The 23,819-nt window shown below is 43.7% G+C and overlaps 1 protein-coding gene across 16 annotated transcripts in view; it reads left to right on the forward strand.

Moving 5' to 3' along the window:
* Window positions 1–23,819, forward strand: part of TSPAN4 (tetraspanin 4) — a 716,150-nt gene that overhangs the window by 315,053 nt on the left and 377,278 nt on the right. Inside the window, exon 1 of one of the 16 annotated variants that reach the window (XM_005307286.5) lies at window positions 7,109–7,207. The exons of the other annotated variants lie outside the window; for them this stretch is intronic. Coding sequence (XP_005307343.2) covers window positions 7,141–7,207 — 67 coding nt within the window. The 5' untranslated portion in view covers window positions 7,109–7,140. Of the gene's footprint in view, window positions 1–7,108; window positions 7,208–23,819 lie in introns of those variants that run through there. 16 annotated transcript variants of the gene reach the window in all.

Here is a 23,819-nt window from a genome sequence, read left to right on the forward strand (position 1 = left end):
GGCTTCAGTTTAGAGTCTGGGGCCCTTCAGAATTCAAACAGCCAAAAAGATTGAAAATTTTCCTGTGGCTTTGTTTTATTTCCTTCATTCAGGCCACAGTATGATCGTCCTTACACATAGCATTTCCCAGGTGCGATAGGGCCGTTAACCAATCCTTTGTATTTTGATTATCTTTGATGGCCCATCTGATTTTGATAGTCCTACTGGATTTAGGGGTGCAGGGGTGGGATGATTCCCATGCCTGAGTTCACAACTTCAGAGCAAACATTTTCAAAGTTATAAAGCTGAACTGTCCTATTTCCTTCTAGCACGGAATACAGACATTACAAGTGAGATTAATACATGCAGCAACTTACAAGCATTTCAGAGAGTCTAAAGATGAAATACATCCTTATAAGACTAATACCTGTTTTGAGCAAAACTAACATAGAGGTGACCTGATCTGGTCTCCAGTGACAAGGTTGTCAGTTCTTAGCTAATGATTGCAGCGTGGGCAAGAGCTAGCGTCTGTCTTGCCAGTGTCATACCAGGGTTTTCACCCAATAGTCCCAGGTCCAATAGTCTTTCTGGCCCCTTGTATCTGGAGTCTTCTGGCTAGTCCTGCGGGTGTGGCTGTAAGGGAATCAGTCCCTCTCTCTACCCTGGGTTTCAGCCCAGGGACCCTTGTGGTGGGTCTGGCTAGAGATCTTGCTCCTTCCCTGGGTGACTTAACTACAATGTGTCCACTTTCTCCTCAGGAGGCTCATGTTTTCAGCAGGACTCTGTCCTGGGGCCCAGCCCCTAGTCACAGGCCTGATCCCCACTAAGTCCCCACTTCGGACTAAGGTACGCAAATTCAGCTACATTAATAACGTAGCTGAATTCGAAGTACCTTAGTCCGAACTTATCGCGGGTCCAGACGCGGCACGGAGGCTCCCCCGTCAATGCCGTGTATTCCTCTCGCCGAGCTGGAGTACCGGTGTCGACGGCGAGCACTTCCGGGATCGATCCGGGATCAATTTATCGCATCTTAACCAGACACGATAAATCGATCCCAGAACATCGATTGCCTGCCGCCGGACCCTCCGGTAAGTGAAGACCTACCCACAGTCTACAAGGTAATAAAGAAAAAGAAGCGAAATTAATAGAAATAAGGAGCAGCTCCAGTTTCTCTGTCCTACCCAGATCCTCCAGTCATCGGTCCTACCATTCTATATTCATAGTTAGCTTAAGTTAGCTTGGCTTGTTACAGTTCTCATCTCTGGGAGCTGAGTGTGAGAGGTCTGTCTTGGGCCTTTTGAACTGAGCAGCTTCTTTAAGGCTCCTCCACCAAGATTGACATGCCTCACAGTTGTGGTGGGGCAGGGCTGCCCGAGTCCAAAGCTGCTCTTTAACCCCTTCTTGCCTACAGGGGGTGGGGGGTTATACTCTGTCACAGATACAAACAGACCAGAACTGAAGGCAAACCCATCAGGAGCAGTGTTAGAGTTGAGTGTTGAACCTAAGCTTCTGGGATTTCCAGAGCTTGGATTTCCAGATTTGACGTTAATGCTAGGATTTTCAGGTTTTTGTTTTTCATGGAATTTTATAGACGTTTTCAGCCAAACAAATATATTCATATGTGACAACTCCACACACACACTGCCCCAGATTTTCATTAATGGACAACATTTGGCGCACACAACAATTTGTGCCCATAATGTTACGAGATTAGTTATCAATGGTTAAACCTCTAGTGGTTTGTGGTTACAAATTAGAGAACACTACTAATTACTAATGAGCTAATCTTGCAAAGAACTTAAGCATCTCCTGAGAAGTGTTGTGTGTTTTGTCTGTGCTTGGGATTCAACAATTGGTGGCCAGCACCCAGTGTACCTGCTTCAGTGCAAGCCACAAGCATAGGCTAGAAAAGGCACAATTTGCACTGGTTGCCCTCACTCTTTTTTGAAACTGAAGTTCAGTTCGTGCAAATTGCGGCTTTCCTTGTCTTGTCTACACTGTAGGTCTGCATAGGTGCAAGCTACACCAGTTCCTGGCCACTGACTGCTGAACCATGGCTAATTCCAAATAATCAAGGCCTCTAAGAAGTGAATGAGAGTAGAGGGTACTCAGCACCTTGCAGAATTAGGCTCAATAGTGGCACCTTTGTGGGCAGAGATCATGCCCATAATACAGAAGCTGGCTCCCAGAGTCTGTTTGAAAATTTGCCCCATTATAGCATGTACGCGCTCTCTCTCTCATGTTTCTCACTTCAATATGTGTCTTTTTGATGGGCACTGTTGACAACTAGTTGCGGGCACTGGATCTTGAGTCTACCTTTCCCATGGGGAAATGAGTGCCTGTGTATGGGTACCTGTGTGTGTTTACATTTGTGTGCAGACAAAGATCAGAGAGATTATAAAACAGTTAACTTGGGGACTAAGCATGGAATAAAGCTCCTGTTTTGGAATCTGTGCTGTTTGGTTTTTTTCCCCCTCCACTTTTTTTTTCAATTCCTGTGAGAGATGGCTGTGCTGTGTCCTCTAAGCACTGTTAGGAAGTTGTGGGAACTACGGCAGCTATCAAATCTTTTCCTTCAACCTCTCCTTTGTAGCTGGAGCTCCTTTGCCATGCATCTTAAACAATAAAGGAAAACAGTAGAAAAACTTTCTGGGTTTTGGCATTTGCATTATGTTGTTGTGGGTTGAAATTTTTATTGAACATTAAAAACTAAAATTTAGTAAACCAGTCTCAAATTCTCTACCTGTTTCTTTATGTTGGTCTCAAAAAGTAAAAAGCAACAGAGGGTCCTGTGGCACCCAATACTTCTGTTAGTCTTAAAGGTACCACAGGACCCTCTGTTGCTTTTTACAGATTCAGACTAACACGGCTACCCCTCTGATTCTCAAAAGAGTGTGATCTTATACAATGACATGGAAAGAAGATACATTGTTTCATGATATCTGTCCCTTTCTACATAAAAATGTAGGCCAAGATTTTTCAAAAGCAACTAATGATTTTTGGGTGCCCAACTCAAGATACCTTAAAAAGGCTGTCATTATTTTCTGAAATCCAGATCCCCCTTTAAGTTGTCTCAAATTAGGCACCTGATATTACTAATTGCTTTTGTTAGTTCTTCCATTTACCCTCCCATCTTTGTTTGATGTATTAAAATCTCCTCTAGTCCCTGTAATTATTCTTACTGCATGACATCTGTGGATTTCTTCCTCTTTATTTTGAGACTTAAAAGCTTGGGGAAGAAACAGTTGTGTGGATTTGGGTGTTTAATTTTTTCTTTTTTGTAAATATTATTTCTAAACCATTGCTGTCTAGTGATTGCATCACATGCAATTTCTTGATCAACTGGGCTGTAAATAACAGAATAATAACTGTTTAATAATACTCCTAAGCTGCTACTTTACTTTCAGTAAGGCATAACATTTATAGGGGGGAAAAGATTTGCTTTTAACTTCTGTGTAATTATTTTTTTAATCTTTAGTTTACAAAGAGGTCAACAGACTTTGTACAGCTGTAACAGACAAGCTATTCCCAAGAAAGCCAAAGCCAGTCTGGTATACCCTTGATCTCTCACCATGAAGAGCATGATGGACAAATGTTCTCCAGCGCAAACTGCTTTTCACGTACCTTGTTTGTTTCTTGCTTAACATAGAACGTTCTTTAGTGCTTTCCCTTAACACCTTCCCTGCCCAGCTGATGTTGACTGTCTGGATGCATAGCTTTGTACATGCCCAGTCTTGGGTGAGAAGTTAGGCCTCAATCCCGTATTGGGAACAGCTAGCATAGACCACTGTGTCCACGTGGATGACCAATGAAGTCAGTGAGACTCTGAAGATCTGGTTATAAACCCCATTTTAGGATATCTTTCTGTGCTCCTACACTACTACAGAAACTGAGCATCTTTGTTTCAGAATTTAGGTGCTGCAGGTAAAATGGACTTCTCATTATAAAGATTAGGCATATTATCCTTTCATTAAACTATTACCCATTCCGAGGGGGAAGGAAGTTTCTACTCCAATTCCTCTGCATCTCTTGGAGGACAGGTCTCCTCTGGTGATCACAGCATGTATGCACAATGTAGCCACTAATCTAGCCATATTGCCTAATGTCGCAAAGACTTCTCAAATTAAAACAAAAATGCTTGCTGTTCTTGGGCATCCTAGGTATCCCTAAATATCTAGGGACTAATTCACCACTGCCTTACTCCACTTATACTCCATAGATTTAAAGTGAGTTACGCTGAGGGAAGAAGAACTGGAGTAAGGTAGCAGTGAAACAGACAGCAGGTGTCTGATTCAAAATCCATTAACTTTCAGTGGACTTTGCATCGGGCCCATAGTGATCAAATTAGACAAGCCTATTACTTGAACTTTGCTACAGTCTATTTAGTAGACTACGACTGAGACCCAAAAGTTGCCGCAGAGCACAAATAAGATTTTTTTCAGTGCCTCTCTTAACCTTTCCCTTCATTGTGGAAAGTCAGTAATTTGAGACATTGTTGGTGCTATCAACAGAACCAGCAGGTGATTATTGCTTGAATGCTCGGGAGCCTTTTCTTCCTAATTCACAGGATAGAGAGGTGGCAGTTGCTGTAATGCTAGTTGCATACTGTATTTTTTTAGCCAGTCTTATTCTCCTCTGGATTTCTGCAGCTCACTGAGTTTCTGGTGGCTCATTGCAATTTAAAGAGAGCTGCTGGAGAGTCAGCTCATTGTACAAATAGCAGGAGTGTGCTTACTAGGAATACTCCCTCATGGAGAGCGACATTTACAGTAACAGCATTGCTTCCACTTTATTTCCCACAACACTAGGTTAAAGTGGCTCGAGCTTCAAGACATTACAACCTCACATCATTCCTTTATGTATTTAGTGCCCTTGCCAAGCGCTAGGTCATTGGTGTCAAATAATAGGCCCACTGAAGGTATGTTTCATGTTCTCATGCACAGAACCTAACTGCAGCATGCTCCTTTTCCCCAGGCACAGCATGCCCATTCTCCCCCACACCAACCCGTCGCTCCTTAACCGACATTCGGAATGCACTCAGCCAGCAGGGGGTAGAATTCCGGCACCAGATTTACTTAAAGGGGCCACATCCTTCTGTGCTGCAGAAACATTGCATCCAGTGCCCGAGGGACTCTGCTGAAAAGCCAAAAGAGGTGTCCCTGTGTGCCTTTTTGTTTTTCTTACAAAGGTTGCACTGTTGCACCTTGAATACATTGGATCAGGCCTACATCATTGTATCACAGGATTGCATTTTATGTCATTACAACAGGGCATTATAGGTCAATTGCAGCTGCTTGTTGAAGGGACACTGTCAGGGTTGTGGTACCTAAAATTGTCCCGGAAGCTGGTAGTTTGTGATGGCTGCTTATTAATGCTAATCATAATTGCCTCCCCAGTAACTTGTGCTTCCCCCTTTCTGTTTGTTGTATCTGCCTGCTGTCTTTCCTCATAAGATTAGAAACTCTTTGGGGGGAGGACCAGCTTCTTATCTGTGTGAATGGTGTCTGTCACAGCTGAGTCTGGACCTCTTACTAGGGTCTCCAAGAGCTTTCATAATACAAATAATAATTATTTTAATAATATTTGATCTTAACTGACAATTGTCCTAAAATTTTGGATCTCACTTTACACGTTCTGTGTGTTCTTCATAAATGCTTACAGATCTTTGCCACTGCCTAAAAGGATCTGAGCCAACCAAGGGTTTGAGTTATTGAGCTCCCAGTAGTGAATATGGCCCATTGTATGTGTCCAGTTATGCAATTGTTAACATAAGAACATAAGAATGGCAATACTGGGTCAGACCAAAGGTCCATCCAGCCCAGTATCTTGTCTACTGACAGTGGCCAATGCCAGGTGCCCCAGAGGGAGTGAACCTAACAGGTAATGATCAAGTGATCTCTCTCCTGCCATCCATCCCCACCCTCTGACAAACAGAGGCTAGGGACACCATTCCTTACCCATCCTGGCTAATAGCCATTAATGGACTTAACCTCCATGAATTTATCTAGTTCTCTTTTAAACTCTATTATAGTTCTGTTTATTTATATGCTGTCCTCTACTAAAGTACATGTGCACAGGTTTGATTATAGTAAATTATGCAGTAAGCAAGGTATTTGTTTACTTTTTGTTTTGTTCTGTATTTCCCTCTGCCTCAGAGAAATTTTATTTTCTCTTAAATACATGGCTGGAATCCTTAAGAGGAAGAACCACCCAATGTGTGCCAGCTGCTAATGTTTATTCCTTTGAACTTTGACATAATGGCCAGTATAATCTTATGATTTAGCTCTTGTAACATAGTATGACTGTGATTGGATACTGACAATGAATTTGAGACAGTTCAATACGCTTAGCAAAGTCCTTGATAAAAAGTCAAAGAAAGCTGAGATTCCCTGTCAGTTTTGTAGGATTTGTATGGGACTCGTGGTTGGGTTTTCTTGTAAGAACAGAGCTGAGAGATGTAGTGATTTTTATCTGCGACTAGAGTCCGAAGGTCAGCCTAAGTTGTTGTTACATATCTGTTAAATACAGATAGCGTGTTTGGTGCTGTACAAGACAGACAATATGGCCAGTCCCTGCCCAAGTTAATCTTACCTCCTGAAGTAAAGCATTGCTGAGGAATTTCTCATTTTGACAACTAAGCTCAAACGCTTGACTTCTGAGGGCTGTCAATAATGTCAGGTTGTGAACTGCTTTTTCTTGTTAATAGGAGCTGTGCAGCTTAAAGCCACATTAAATGCCAAGCAGCCAGTCCTTAATTTGTAATGAAAGAGGTACCGGGGCTCAAGCAATATTTTTACATTCATAACTGATGCAGCAAGCCCAGAGGTGCTGGGACTATGAACTGCCAAGCCTAGAGGTGCCGGGGCTCATATCTGGCAAGCCCTGGCACAAATTAAACACTGCAGGCAGCCCTAGATCCTAGTTAGTTAGGAGGGTGTGTATCTGTGTTTGTGTGTGTGCTTAGAGTAAGGCTTTATCTTTAGAAATCTTTATAGGACAGAAATGCTGCGGCTGGTTAAGGGTAAAAATAGTTCTGAGTTTTCAATGGCTGCATTCCATGACTGGAGCCTGAAATCATGAATCAGGGCTCAATGCTCAGTCTGTGTGAGACCAAGTGTGAGAGCTCTGCAACTGGAGGCAGGAGGGGAGCAGCTAGCTGGGATGAGTCCGACCCCGGCATCACTAATATTTTGGGAGGGACCTGTGCTGCTTGTACAGTCCCAACAAGGTACCGTATGTTAATATCTTGGGTTCTGGCAGTTTATCTAATTGTCTTACCCTGTATAATTAAAAATGTGCCAAGCCATGCAAAATTTCTTGCTGAAGAGAGGGCGAGATATTTTTTAAAAGTGGTTCTACTGTGTGAATTCATTCTGTCAATGGTCTGTAGTTGTATACATTAAAGCTGCCTGAGATCTAGGATGTCATGTATTGATTTGAGGTTTGGTTGCAACTTTTGGCTACTCAGTCCCCATCAGAATACAGTGTTTGTCCCAGGATTGTTCCTGGTTCTTCGGATAAATTCTCGTTTTGTGTTTCAGAAATTTTCCAACATGCATATCCCTGCCTGGAATGTACAGATATTTAAATAATGATTGCTCTCTTTAAGTCATTCTGCTGTGAGACATTTTAAAAATGTTATCTAGCACATGGATGCACTTTGTCTTAAGATTAGAACTCTGTTACAGTGAAGCATAGAGTACGTGTGGGTCAATACCAAATCTGACTAGTCTGAAAGAGAGAGTAATTATCTACTAAATACACTGTTTCACAGGAAGGATCATTTTGTTCTCCAAGCAAGTTCATTGAGAAGGCCATTAGGATGCTGTCAAGTTTTTAGGGCCAGCATTTCCCCTTTAAAAGCTGTTTTCTCTGAGAAGGTTTAACCCTTACATATCGCCTAGGCCCTTGTTAGTAGGACCTTGAGAAAGGAAGTTACCATTTTTTTTTGTACTTCTTGGCATGATGTGTACATCAAGTTGTGTGTATGTGTTCTCTGCTGTCATTGCACCTTGGGCAAAGCTGTGCATTACCCACTTAGCCTTGCAGCCATGTGCAACCGTGCCAGTGCAGTATCCTCCTGTTTGCTACAGTCCTGGATACATCTGGTTCACCCCTCCACTACTCATTGGTGCCCTAAGCTATGCTTGCAATCCAAGAACAGCTGTGTGTCCCTATGCTGTGCCATCCTGGTGCCCGAGGAACTAGGGTTGCCACCTTTGAGGTAGAAAAAACTGGGACATCAAGGATGATCCTGAGCCCATAAAACTGGACCACTGGCAGTGTGTGCGGAGCGCCCTTACAGATTTCACAGGACAGTTGCCTCCAAAAAGGGATGATCCTGGGAAAATTTGGACAGGTGGCATCCCTAAAAGGTACTGGTGTGTGGCCCTATCATATACTGTCCTAGCACCTGTCCTTAACAGAGCTGTGTACATCTGTGCTGTGCTATTTTAGGCCATGTCTACACCCACTGGGGATTGACACTGCTGCGATCGATGCAGCGGGGGTCGATTTAGCGGGTCTAGTGAAGACCTGCTAAATCGATGGCAGGGTGCTCTCCGGTACTCCACCGGAACGAGAGAGGTAAGGTAAGTCGACAAGAGAGCATCTCTCGTTGATGCAGCACAGTGAGGGCACCGCAGTAAGTCGACCTAAGCTATGTCAACTCCAGTCACGTTATTCATATAGCTGAAGTAGTGTAACTTAGGTCGACTTACCCCGGTAGCGTAGATGAGGCCTTAGCAACCATCGCACAGCTCTTTGTGTCTCACTTATTCCTTCCTAGTGCATTGCCTCTCCTGAGATCTTCTGACACTCCAGGTGCATCATGTTGTTTTCATCTGTAGCTCCCAACTTGTAAGGATGATTTGCAAAAGTAATGGGGGGTGGAGGGAGAGGGCATGTCTGGAAGATAATTCTCACAAGCAAAAACTTTAATGTGAAAAGCATTTTACTCTAGAACCTGGGTTCCGGGGACCTTTTGGAGTAAAGTTTTAAAAATTAAAGTAGTTCGACTGCAGTACGTAGTCTTTTGTTTGGACCTGGTCAGCAAGCAGTTCAGGTACCTTTGTATGTAAAATAGTAAGCATCTTGGACTGTGAGGAGCTAATTGTTTTTATTTGAATCAAGAGGAAAATACAGTAGTGGCAAATACAGGAGATCCCAACTCTAATTGCTCAGAAGTTGTCAAACTTATTGTTACGGACCCATTTACTGTCAGGCCACGTCCAACTTCGGAATCGGCAGATCTGCTCAGAGAGACATAAAATATTATTATTATTATTCCCCTTTTACAGATGGGAAGAATGAGGTACAGGGAATCTAAATGAGGTAGCTAAATGTCACAAGAAGTCAGTAACAGGGACAGGAATAGAATGCAGTAATCCTGCCTCCCAGCGTCCTGCCTAGCCATATGCTTCCCTTTTGAAAAGTTCATTAGGAGTTGAATTTTGCCTAGTGGGTTAGGTTAGTCGTCGTCATGCTCTAAAACAGTTGGAGGGATATTTTAAAGAAGTGACATGGCAAAACTGTTGGTGTAAATATGTGAATACCACTGTTGAAAATATCAGTGTACTGCAGTTTAAATGTGATATATTTGGCCTACTGCAGATAAAATAAATATATGCGTATGAAGCACCAGAGTGATGGGCCCAGCTACTGTGCATTTTTTGTGTTAGCTATTAGAGAACTGCAAACCATCTACAGGTTTTGTTGAGCTCAGAGATACATCCAACGGGTCAGATGCTGATCTGAACTATCCAAACCTCATCATCCTGAAAAACTGTATTGTAGATCAGCCTTAGCTGTGCCATGGGTTCTGAATGCCCTCTCAGCAACCCCCAGGCCCTCAAAAAAGCACTTTGGAGATGGTTGAGATCCAGACTCATGGCCCTGTCAATTTCTATAGTGTATATTGTGTGATTGGGTATTTTCCAAGAAACTCCACGTCAGCTTGAGATGACCTAAAATGTTCTATTAGGGTTTCGAGAGACTCGGAGAACTCCAAGATTTAGAAATAAGTAGTGTGCAACCTTGGTCTGATTTTTTTTTTATTTGGGGGAGTGAATTGGGGAGGGGAGGAGGAAGGGACCCTCCTGCGTGTTGCCATGTAAAATGAGGCATTTTTGAACAGAGGCCAGCTTTCTTAGTCCTATGGCGATGAAGTGGTGTTGAAGCCCCACAGCAGAACTTGTGTTCACGCTCTCAGTGCTGATGCTGCAGTGGGGTATGTGGGTCAGTAGAAGGGAAGAGGTTGGAGGTAGGCACTATCTTTCAGATATATTCAGTCAAGGACACTTCTGCCTTGTATCTCTTGTTAAGGATCCTACAGTATGCTTGAAAAGAATAGGGAATAATTATCTGCTGGTTTTATGGCAACCCTTTTGGGTCAATCTATTGGTTGTTAGGAATGGAAGTGGATAGTTGAAGGTGAGAGGTGAAGCTGGAGCTTATTTGAGGAGGATATTCTCCTTCTCCATATTCCAAAGTGTATGTGCCGTCTGCAGGAGCCTTCCTGGCCCTAGTGTGTTAGGTAGTTTTTTGCCTGCTGCAGTCATGGGGAATCCACACTGGGGAGTTTTCTGTGCCCATCTGAAGTGGATTCTTGGTGCTTCTCTTTTCCTCAGCTTAGAAGTATAATGGAAACAGCTGCTAGCAGGAGTAGAATAATTAAAATGAGAAGATAAATGGTATCAAACTGAGACATCAATTGCTCTCCCATCCTCGCTGGGAATTCCAGAGCATGTGCTTCCCAGGCTATTTCCAGCTAGCATAGCCCGGCAGAATAGCAAGTCTCAGTTATGGATCATGAGCTAAGAAGCCCATCATGTGAGAGATGCATACTCAGGACATTTCTAAATGCAAGGCTTGGCACAGCTAATAAGTGGAGGTCCTTATCCCAAGGTGAGATGCCCAGCAGCTAATATTAAAAAGCAGCAGACTGTTCCTTTTCTCATCCTGGATAGTTCTCCCTGCTGCCTGTTGAGTTAATGAAATTTTAAGTTGCAGGAGATGAGCTTTTCTTGAGAGGGTGAATAATTAATAATGGTGGTGATTTTGCCAGAGTGAATCAATCACATTTCAAATTTAAGTTGCAAGCAGAATTGAAAGTTGATGCCCCTTTGTGAAAAGTTCACGCAGAACCCTCTCAGATGGGATACTCAATAATCACTTAAGCTCCAATCATAAAAGGCCCCATAAAATCAGAAACATGAGCATCATAAATCTAGAAAGCTGGTAATAAGATAAATAAAATCTTTACAGAGAAGTTGTAGGATAAGACAATGAAATGCAACTAGCCAAATATATGTGCTCAAGGTGAGACAGAGACAGAGTTTCCACATGTCCACATTTTTTGGCTTTCCCCAAGATCATTTTATTAGACGGAGAATTGGGGGCAATTGTCATGTAGTTGGTCCATTTTGTTTCCCATATACAATGAACCATACATAAGAAGGTATTAGACCAAACAAATGTAAACAATTAAATATATAACACCAACTGGCTAGGTTTGTCAGCAGAGATTGAACTTATGACCTCTAAATTCAATGCACAAGGCACTACCACTTGAGCTAAAGGATGAAGTCCATCAGCAGGGTGCAGTAGGAGACAACTGTCCTGGGTCAGCCACAGTGTGAACATAGTTTTCTCAAATTGAAGATTGCATACTGGCAATGGGGCAGCATTACTTTAATAACAACATGCATTTCTGTAGTGCATTTCATTGCAAATGATCCCAAAGCACTTTACAGAAAAGATTCTCTTCAACCAGCTGTGAAAAGCATGTTTGAGGTGAACTACTAACAGCTGTTTAAAAAGGTAGACAATAGGCAGGATACAGGAATTGCCATACCAGAGCAGACTAATGGTCCATCTAATCCAGTACCTTCTCCCTGACATTGACCAATACCAGTTGCTTAAGAGGAAATCTCAAAATAGACAATTATGGAATAGCCTGCTCATGGGGAAAGTTTCTTCCTGACTCATTAGTGGTTGGCTTATGCCTCAAAGGATGGGAGTTTATATCCCTCCTTAAAAAACATTTTTAAAATCCTTCCTAATGTAACTGTGGATATTCTCATTATCCATATACATTTCTAATCCTGTTATGAATCCTGCTGAGGTCTAGAGCAGGGGTGGGCAAACTTTTTGGCCTGAGGGCCACATCTGGGTATGGAAATTGTATGGCAGGCCATGAATGCTCACAAAATTGGCGGATGGGGTGTGTGGGGGGGTGAGGGCTCCAGCTGGGGGTGCGGGCTCTGGGGTGGGGCTGGGGTTTGGGATGCAGGATAGTGCTCCTGGCTCGGACCGAGGGGTTCGGAGGATGGGAGGGGGATCAGGGATGAGTCAGGGGATTGGGGCACAGGAGGGGGTCAGGGGTGCAGGATCTGGGCGGCGCTTACCTCAAGCAGCTCCCGGAAGCAGTGGCATGTCCCCCTTCCAGCTCCTACACAGAGGCATGGCCAGGCGGCTCTGCGTGCTGCCCTATCCACAAGTGCTGCCCCTGCAGCTCCTATTGGCTGTGGTTCCCAACCAATGGGAACCTACGCATAGGAGCTGGAGGGGGGACATGCTGCTGCTTCTGGAAGCCCCGGGACATGCGGAGTGGGGCAAGCCCGCGACCCCATTCCCTGCGGGAGCTCGAGGGCCAGATGCAGCCCCCGGGCCATAGTTTGCCCACCCCTGGTCTAGAGGAAGAAGTGAAGAATACCCTGTTCAGGTGAATATGCAGATGGAATGCAAGGAAGCAGAATATAATTTTCGGAGTTTGAATTTGGCCAAGGCAATGGGGTTGTAATGCTCTGCTGATGCAGTGCTTCAGTACTGACTCAGAGGGAAGAGTGACATCTGTTGAATCACCAGTACTCCTTTCTACCACCCACCACCCGATCCTCAGACTTAGCTTATTTATCTGGAGAACTGACAGAATTGCAGCACAAGATGGAAGAGCTGCAGTTAATAGGTCCCAAACTTTTTAGGCCAAATCTTGAGCTGTAACCATGGTGTGCTCTAAACCACCCTCCTACTCCATTGATCCTAGGGTTGAGAGAAAGTCATTTCAGCCCCCTCCATAACTTTGAGCAATCTATGGGCTACTTTAAATTATGCCAGCTGTAATGGCATGGCCTGCTTGGTTCTGCCCCACTGGTTATGGATTGCTGTAGCATAAGGCATTTTGGCTACCTCCTCTCCTGTTCCAGGCATGCTCCCTCCTTCCCTTTCCCTACCCCCAACACCACCCACACCAGATTTGTGCCACCTGTAAATTACCTTATGCAAGAGATTCCCTAGCTGTATTTTTAGGGCAATTTTCCAACTACTTTGTATAGCATGAGCAGCACAAAAGAGCTAGATGAGGAACCAAGAATCTGGCCATTTGTGCTGGATAATGTATGTCTCAGTTCCTGGAAAACTCACTATGAAGGTAAAGAACTAGCATCTTCAATGAATACATCCAGGTGGCCCTTGTGGAAGTGACTAAAGCAATCTTATTAGTGCCTTGACTTAGCATGTACAGGGTATTGTATATAATGTAGGGTGGGTTCTCAAGTGGCCATTTTTACTGTAGTAATTCCGAAATCCTGGACAGAATCACAGAAGTCTTTCCTGGACATTACATTTGGGTCTCGCTATAATTCCCTCTGAACTTGGGATCTGCCTCGCTGAAATGAAGCTTTCCCCAGAAGAGTCTGCCATGCTGAAATCTATCTAACCTAATGCATGCCACCTTTTATTTTAAGGTACATGTAGATATTGAGTGCAGCCCAGCTGGGATGTTGCTCAAAAGAGAGATTTTACCATTATAAAATGTTTGTTGAGAGAAATGAGATTACTTTGTTTTCATGCTGTTTTATTTATCATTGTTTTAAATGTAATGTTTCCATTCAAAATTAATGACAGAAACTCTTTTCTATATTTAAAATGCAAACAAATCCATCCAATTTCCCCATTTCATTAATGAGATTTCTATGAAGACATTTTAAGGTTTTTTTTAAGCCTCTCTGAAAATGTACAACCTTGAGTAAAAATGGTCTACCAGATGGGAAGAGAAATATGTAATATCATGTATCTGTGGCTATGCCGTCTGCTGTATAGACAGATGCCTTTTCGTTCACCTTGTACATCTGTATCCTTAGCAGCAGGTGCCACTGCCAGACAGCTGATCAATGCTGGTGTGATTTCTGAGAAACACCAAGGACTTTCCTTTTTTATTGCTATAAGAGGGGGTTGAAGAGATGAGCCGAACACTGGGGAGGAGATCACGCTGACAAGCAAGAAGGAAAGGTGGATCTTTCAACTCTACTTGTTGAGGAATAAAGACAAAAATAAAGGAAGATGTCCTCCCTGCAGCTTGCTGTAGGAACGGAATGTGGGACACCTTGTCTCATAAAGAGACAGGAGCACAAGTTCACAGTGAAAGGGGCCATCTGGTAGCTGTTATGGAATATATTTAAGGAAGGAATAGGGGTGAGGAGTGAATAGGGATTTCTCCAGATGAAATTCTGCCAACTTAATCACTCTGTCAGCAGAGGCCGTACGTTTGAATTCTTTCCTTAGCATGTGTCATCAGCTTTAAAAACACAATGTGCACTGATTCCCAGACTATATCAGGCAACCGTACCAGTTTATCATACTAAGACTTCAGCTATACCACCTGGTGCCTGCTGCCTCCTTTTAGTTGGCAGGCACTCTAGACTGCCCTAGAACCGGTGACTCTCCAAACTACAGTCTTACTTTGACAAGGCTAGAGTTTGTAGACCAGGGTCCATGCTGGATTAGATTATACACCATTGAATGGGAAGCAGTAGTGTCCCATGAGAAACAGAAGCTAATCTTTAAGGCAGGAAGGGAGCGGGCCTAGAGTGCTAGTCATCAGAGCCCTGAAGCACATGTACTGGTAGATAGGTGTACAAGAAGCAGAAACAGCCACTGCTTTATTCCTATCAGTGCAGCAACCAGGGTGTGTCTTTCTTTCTCTTTGGATGGGTTGTTGCATTAGGGAGGGAAGTCAGAAAGGGAATGGTGAGTTTCTCAGCCAGAAATACAGCTGCTATATCTGGCCCATGAATAAAATGCAGTCCTGCTATATAAATAATCTTTACTTTTGTTCTAACGGCTCTTGGCAAAAGGTTGGCCCTGAGAGTGATGTCCACAAGAGAGGCTGAGATCTCCAGATATGTAAGGTATTTGGGCTGATCTGTCAAGTCCCTCTTCCTTGTTCATTGAAACTCATGACCAGAAATACAGGAAGTGCAGTTAAGGTACTTAGCCTACAAGTGGAATGAAGTTTGGAGGCTTAATTTCAGTTCCCCAAAGAAAAATAAAATAAAATAAACAGCAAAACCCCATAATCTAGTTCCCATGAGCCTAGCAGATGTTTGGCACTATTCAGCATGGCGGGCATTCAGTCTGTGCTTATCATAGACCCAGGAATATATGCATCAGTGCCACATTCTTCAATTTGCCTTCATCTCAGAGAAACTAATCTTGTCAAGGAAAGGAAAGTGGGAGGGGGGAAATGTATCATTCCAACACATGCCGGATAGTGCTTAATGTTTGTTAGCATGGGTAGGGCTGGAAGAGTGCCTTATATCTTACAGACTGCCTATTACAGATAGGAATTTCAATCTGTCTCAACTTATTTTTTTACATATGTATGAATTATAGGACTGTTTTTTCCTATGCACACCAGAATCAGGAATGTTTTGCTTCAGAGCCTCTCTCCTTTGTGGGGGGTAACATCAATTGTTTAACCACCCAACCATGACTTCTATTTTATCCCAAACAAAGGAGAGAAGGGGAACATTTGGACACAGAATCTGCCTCTAAAACAACCCATCCTGTCACTTTAAAATGGTAATGAGAATGTGTGCATTGGCTCTGGAAATTGTTTTTATTTATGTCTTCCTCACAAATGAAAGACTTTGAGTACTGATCCTGGAGTAACATTGTGCCTATGTTCGCTGACAGCTTTGTTACTCTGCACAATATTTAACTGACCTGCTGAGGTAGGTGGGGTAAATGATAAATCCCTTTATCCCATCACTAAGAATGGACATGAGAAGAGCATGGGTGCAACAGATTTGAATGGTTTGCTGTGGCTGGGAGGGGAAATCCATCTATCTTTGGGCTGATTCTAGCTTGAAAGAAAGGAAAAATGTGGAATGTCAACAATGGTCTGAGCAAACCTTGGGATAGCAGAGAGCCCCAAAAGGATAGGGTGACCAGAAAGAAAAACATACGGTCATGTTGAGTGCTAAGGCACCACGATGATATTTGAGAGGGAAGGTTTAGTTATAAAAACAAACTTTCGGTGGAGAATTAATATTCTGCTACTTTCAATGGAGATTGGAATGGCTGAGTACTGCAGAACTCATGGGTGGAATTTTCATATGCTTCCATCATTGACCTAACTGTGCTCCCATTGAAGTTAAAAGTAAAACTTCATTGACTTGAGGGAGCAGAGTTGCACCAATGCCAAGTGCTTTTGAAAATTCTACTCCATACAGATATTGGTTTATGCCATCTCATAAAAAGGTGGGTGGGCTATACCAGGAATCAGAGTTGGACTAGACAGCCCAATTGTACATTCCTCCTATCATGGCTGTGGATATGGGGGAGACTCTGAGTGAATAGGAGGAACAAGTGTAGGACTCTTACCTAAAACCAGATATATATTTGTTCCTATTCTATCCTACACTTGTTCCTATTCCTATTCACTCAGTCTCCCCCATATCCACAGCCATGATAGGAGGAATGTACAATTGGTCTGTCTAGTCCAATTCTGATTCCTGGTATAGCCCATCCACCTTTTTATGATATATAATATTTTTGCCCTGAGTGCAGGGGACTGGACTAGATGACCCATTGAGGTCCCCCTTCCAGTCCTATACTTCTATGAATCTATGAAATATTTCCTCATCATATCAATTTTTTAATGTTTTCCAGGTGGAAAAAGCTCCATTCCCTCACGTTGAACAAAAGGGTTTAACTCTCCAGAAAATTAAACTCTTCATTTCAGTATTGCTGGGGTTGCTGTCAGAGCTAATTGCAGGAGCAAGCTTATTAATACAGTATGTACTGTGTGGGAACTATCCCCCTGCCCCCTTTTGGCTTTTCTGCTAATTGCCTAACCCAGGGAGAGCAGCTAACCAATCAGAACGTCTGAGGGGCAGTGAGGCTACAGAGGTGGACAGTTTGAGGGCAAGACTCCATCACCTATAAGAAGGAGTCACTCCCATAGCAGAAAAAGAAGTGAATCTGGTATCAGACAAGCAGGTGAGGTCCACTAATGTATATGTAAATTAGGTGCAGGCCTTGGGCTCCTGGGATGTTACCTATGAAGTCTTCTGTGCCCCAAAGTTTGGAGTCTCTTGTGTTGTGTTAGAAGTACTAAGGCCAAGTTGATCTGAACTATTTAGTTAGTAGTCTCCTGTGTCAGGGCCCTTCATGTTTGTGTTGCATCAGTGCTCCAGCACCACATCTGTAAACCTCACACTTCAGTGGGTGCTCAGTTCTTGAGGCTGCCAAATGAGCCTGCCTCCAGTGATTTGAATGCTTGATTAAAACTTGATTTGATTCTGATATTTGATCTGAATATTCAGCTAAGACTCTGAAGGGTCCTGATGGGCTGACACAAGGGATGATGTTGCAAAAGGGAGGGGAAAGTGGGGGGAAAGGCAGCCATTAAATTGCCAGTCTCTCTATAGCCGCTTGGAATTACAGCTTAAATTTAGTATCATTTCAAAGCTCAGAATAATCTTGTGCATGACTCGGAGCTTGAGCTACATTTCCCGTGCAGTTGTGAATAATGTTACTTTTTAAAGAGATGTCAGCATATCTGAGGGAATGGAAAGTGAGTTGCGCAGAAAGTACAAAGCTGGAGATGGCAAGGGCTGCGGTAATGTACAAATCTACAGAACAGGAAAAATGTTCTTTTAAACAATATGATTATCTTTCAGATTTTGACTTTGAGAAATGTTTTAAAGTTCCTGCCTTCATGGCACAATTTCTTGGCTGTGTCTTTCCTATCAGCCTGACTTGTTCTACCAATGGTTTTTCCACTCTCTTTTTCTTGCGTTATTGTTTTTTGAGTGTAGAAAATAAATAAATGTTTTCATTTAAAATTAAAGGCACACTGTTGGAATCAAAATATGCATTTATTAAAACACCCAAAAAGCTCATCCATTCTTGCTACTAATTACACATCACACTGATAAATTGCAAGGGATTTTTTTTTAATCTAATATTTCTTGTGCCCTTTGGGTGATGATCTTGGGTCTAATTCTCACTCACATGAATGCCTCCTTTATGATGCTCTTCTGGCATAAAGGGCCTTTAAGAGGGCAGAAACAGCCCTTTGACAATACCCCCCGCAAATGCTGGTTTTAATTTTGTTTCTAGCCATTTTCACTTTCTGGCTCCCTTGCACTAGTGCAGTGTTGGGGCTGCCGCCATCAGAGCAGGAATGTTTAGATCCCAATGAAAAACCATTTCCAGTGGAAATAAAAGAAATAATCATGCAAACATTTATCTTGGTCATAACCTTCACAAAGATTTGCACTTGCAAAAGCATGTGTGTTCCTCTTGAACGGATCTGACAGAGCCCCTTTAGAATGGGTATTTCCAGATGGATAGCAAAAAATAGAATCCTCAGACCCCCCGATGAAACAGACTGGAGTAAGGGAAGCTGTAAAGTGCAGTGGTGAGGAGGAGTTTACCAGGGGAAATGAGGAAAAGAAGAGAGGAGTCGGGGGCTGAGAATAGGGCAGGAGGCAGTGGGGCTGATCAGTGGTGGTGGGGTGAGTGGACAGTATTGGCAAAGAGATGGTCTCAATGAGCTGAAAGGTCTCTTCCACCTCTAGCATCTGTGATTCTGTGAATGCACAGTTGGGGAGAAAGAGATTGCACAGAGCAGCTGGGGGAGAGAGGAAGAGGCTGAGTGGCCTGCAGTGTGGAGTGCTGTGGTTAGCCCAGAGGACATGGTCTGAGTATGCTCATCCTCAGTGTGGCTTACTGAGAGGCTGAAGAACACATTTCTTCTCTTACATCTCCCTCCGCATTTCCCCTCTGTTTTTGCAACCAGGTACCCAGCTCCTGTTTCCTCTCTCTCCCTTATCTGGCCAAAAGAAGACCCGTTCCCATTTCCCTAGCCCTTCGTGAGCAGGGAGCATTATACTCCTTGCAGCTGCTAGCTTCACTTTGTGTGTGAAATTGACTTGGCTTTTTCAGCCTTAGCCTCAGTTGCTGATGCCTGCCACCTCCCACTCCAGTATTAGGGGGAGGCTACATGGGCAACTATGTATGGTGCCTAAATTTTAGGGGCAGCTCCCATCTAGCTTGCCCTTCCTCACTAAATTGGGACAACCTAAGGGGGGTCTGCCCTTGTATAGGTCCCATCCCCTCTACAATACTAGGTAACAGCAGCCTGATTGTCTTGAACCAACCTTTCCTGGTGCTGAAGAGTGGTTGGGAACTGGCAGCAGGAGGAAGCAGATGTTGCCAGAAGATCCGTGGTGGGAAGGGAGACAGTGATATAAGCTCCTTGGGGTGGAGGCCATCTTTTTGTTTTGTATTTTTGCAGCGCCTAGAGCACCAGGGCCCTGGTCCATGACTAGGGCTCCTAGGCGCAACTGAAATACAAATAAAAAAATAATAAATAAGGCCTGGTTGGGACTTACTACTCCAAAGAGCCCATGCTGTTGTGAGAAACCTTTCCTGCTCCTTAGCCCGGCACAGTGCTACAAAAACAAATAGCCAACTGGATGGAAATGTAGCCAGCTCTGAAGCGGACACAGCCTGGCACGGCGCTAGTTTCTAAAGGGTTAAGGGGGGAGTGGGCCATGGCATGCGGTTGTGAGGCACGCAGAACGCTCTGATGATTCGTTATAATGTTCTGGAAAAATCCCAGGCCGTTGGAGCTGGTATTAATGAGCAAACAAGTTAGAGACATTACACCTATAAAAGATTTAAACAGTGTGGCTCCTTGCGGTCTTGATGCACCTCCGATCTTTGACTTTTTGAGTTTATGCACCAGTGACCCTTTGTGAACTAGCTCCTAGGCCTCTGATAGTCACTCTGCTGTGGCTGAAGTGCAGTAAGCTGAGTCCGAATAAGCTGCCTGCAAATGCCTAGTGGAAAGGGCTAAAGCTCCAGTGTGAAATCCTGTAACACCCTTAGTAGTGAACCTGGAGCACCGTGTCTAAACCATTGTGCTGTTAGCATCCCAGAGCTCCTGTGAGCCATCCCAGTAACTCGCTTAGTCAGGCTTTGCTGTGCGAACTCTAAGGGTCAAATCTAACTCAATCAGCCCTGATCGTATGTACTGAAATTTCAGCCAGCAGCACCAGGAGTTGCAGTTTCCCTAGGAACTTGGAGATGTGGACATGGTGGCATTGAGGCTTGGGGCAGCATGGGAGGGTAGGGGGGTACCATCACATCTCCCAGATCCTTGTCTCATAACAATAAAGCACAAGAGCCAGGACAAAGAGGGCATTGGTGAGCACCCATTGCAGACACAAGCCAAGAGTCTATTTTCTTAACTGCCATCTCTCTCCCTCCACATCTCTCCCTCTGTCCCTATCATGTAGTGAAGGTGGCAGATGGGCTGCCCTGTAGATGACACACACTCAACTGTGGGAAAGAGGAGCTCCTGCTCCGAGTCCCTGGTGGAAGCACTGCTGCTGCTGGCGGGCTGGCAGCTCTGTCTCTTGGCAGTGGGCCTCCAAGAGAGGATTACTTTGTCCTTGTTCTTAGTTCCACTTGCCAGGTTCCCTGCTGATTACCAGACTGGTAATGCATGGGGGAGATAACCCTGGTTCACATGACAGCAGTTCAGTCTGTCATCAAACAGAAAGTACTGGGATGAAATTAACAGAGCCATGCAATCAAAGAATTTGATACCAGGTTGAAGGGGACTTTTCCCTCTGCAAAAATAAAAATAAAACGAATGAGTCATTTCAGCAGGAACTCTCTCTGTCCCCTTCATGCCTGTGCACAAGCTAAAAACAGGCAGGGCTCCCCAGTCCTCCTGCTTTCTCATCAGCTCTGACACAGGGTTCCCATTTCTATTCCCATCTCTAATCAGAGTTCTTGTCTGTGCTCTGCTCCCCTCCCCACCAGCCCTCTCTGCTTGCGCTCCCTTTGCTGAGCTTCATGGGGACTCTAGGATTGTACCTCTCCCACTCACCCCAACCCTTGAGCTTGTGAGCAAAACAAATCATGGCATTGTTGCTGGTTGACTGAGATCCCTTTATGGAAACCTTATGGGGTTAGTGAGGCCGCACATGGAAAAGAGGAACATAGCTGAACCTTTCCACTCCCTCCTCCCACCTGGTTTCCCCTTTCGCTTTAGCCTGACGGTGACTGTGATCATGCCTGTGTATTACTGCTGATACCAAGAAGGTAATTTACCAGGAATCTATCATAACTAACCTGGTCTGGATTTATGTGTTTTATCCCACCTGAGCTCTATGGGCCTTGGTGTAAAGTTTTCTTGGGCATCCAAGAAAGATTTACTGCGCCCTGCGTATGCTGTTGGACTTCAGTGTATGTAGGAGCCAAGAAGTTTAAGTGCTCTAATCAGCTGTGATCACATCTCTCTTGCAAGGACAACATGCATCATTTATCCCGACCTTCCTATGGCAAATAGTGCATGCGGCAGGTTTGTGGTGCATTCCCTTTACAAAACACTGTCTGATAAATGCTTCCCCCCTCTCCCCACCCTGTGAACACAGCATGTGAGAGAAATGCTGGCATTTTTCAAAGGGTTTGTACAATTTGTGTACAGAGTAATGAACTGTTCTGATCTTGCTGGGTAAATTACCTGGTACAGTGACTGTGTAAAGACATGGAACATAACTAGGATAGCAACACACCAGGGGTTTACTTCATAGTAAGTATAGAAAGAGCCACATTTGTCTTTTTTCTCTGATTTGGATGAGATTCCAAGATAAACTTTTTTCTCTGGACTTTCGATTTAAGATACCATTTAGCCAACATTACATTCCTGAAGGAGTTAACCTTCTCCCCCACCCTCTCCACCCCACTCAAAGGAGCCCCCCTCCAATCCACACCCAACATACTATATGAGATTCTTCATCTAGTATATCAATGCTGGCTACTTGAACATGACACATACTTGTTCAGTGGCAGCGACTGGCCTGAGTAGCGTTTAATGAGTTCTTGTCATAGACCTTTTCTCAGCCAACACTGACAGTGCCCGTGTGTGTAGCTATCCAACTCAGGACTTGATTCGCTAGGCATTTGTTCAGAGTAGAAAGGAACAAATGAAGGACATGGCATAAGGAGAGGAACGCAAAACGGTTGTGATGGCATGTGAGAGGCAGCAGCAGAATTCCAGAAAGAGAGATGTTTATAACACAGAATCATAGAAGTGTACGACTGGAAGGCACCTCAGTAGGTCATCTAGTCCAGTCCCCTGCATTGAGGCAGGACTAAGTATTATCTGGACCATCCCGGACAGGTGTTTGTCTAACCTGCACTTAAAAACCTGCAATGACAGAGATTCCACAATCTCCCTAGCCTAGGTAATTTGTTCCAGTGCTTAACTACCCTGACAGGAAGTTTTTCCTAATGTCAAATCTAAATCTCCCTTGCTGCAATTTAAGCCCATTGCTTCTGGTCTTGTCCTCAGTGGATAAGGAGAACAATTTATCACCCTTTTCTTTATAACAACTTTTTACATACTTGAAGACTGTTATCATGCCTTCCCCCCCCCCTTCAGTCTTCTCTTCTGCAGACTAAACAGACTCTTTTTTTTCAATCTTTCCTTGTAGGCCATGTTTTCTAGATCTTTAATAATTTTTGTTGCTCTCCTCTGAACTTTATCCAATTTGTCCACCTCTTTCCCGAAATATGGTGCCCAGAATTGGACACAGTATACCAGTTGAGGTCTTATAGGTGCTTGAGTGGAAGAATTACTTCTCGTGTCTTGCTTACAACACTTGCACTAATACATCCCATAATGATATTGGCTTTTTTTGCAGCAGTATTACATTGTTGACTCATATTTAGTTTGTGATTCACTGTAATTCCCAGATCTTTTTCTGAAGTATTCCTTCCTAGGCAGACATTTCACATTCTGCTTTTGTGCAACTGATTGTTCCTTCCTAAATATGTAGTACTTTGCATTTGTGCTTATTGAATTTTACCCTATTTATTTCAGACCAGTTTTCCAGTTTGTCAAGATCATTTTGAGTTCTAATTCTGTCCTCCAAAGCACTTGCAATCCTTTCCAACTTGGTACTCTCTATGGCCTATGCCATTATCCAAATCATTTGTGAAGATATTGAATAGAACCGGACCCAGGACAGATCCCTGCAGGACCCCACTTGATGTGCCTTTCCAGTTTGACTGGGAACCATTGATAACGATTCTCTAAGTATGTTTTTTCAACCAGTTGTGCACCCCTTATTGTAGGTTCCTCTAGGCTATATTTCCCTAATTTGCTTATAAGGTCATATGAGACCATTTCAAAAGCCTTACTAAAATTGAGATACATCACATCTTCTGCTTCTCCCCATCCACAAGGCTTGTTACTTTGTCAAAGAAGGATATCAGAGTGGGCTGACATGATTTGACATCCCAGCTGCTGGCTGCATTATTCCAAAAGTCCAAGGCTGGGTGGAAATTTCTCAGTGCTCTCGCCACCCTCATTGCTGCTGAACTTTAGAAAGACAGCATGATCACAGTCACTTTATTTATACACTCATACCATGCATTGAGAGTTGATGAAGTTGCTAATACAGCGTGGGTGTATTAAAACAGATTTTGCCCTTATAGTTCTCCATGCTTTAACAGATTGATAGCGGGGT

The sequence above is a fragment of the Chrysemys picta genome, chromosome 4 (assembly GCF_011386835.1).
Source record: "Chrysemys picta bellii isolate R12L10 chromosome 4, ASM1138683v2, whole genome shotgun sequence".
Taxonomy (NCBI): Eukaryota; Metazoa; Chordata; order Testudines; family Emydidae; genus Chrysemys; species Chrysemys picta.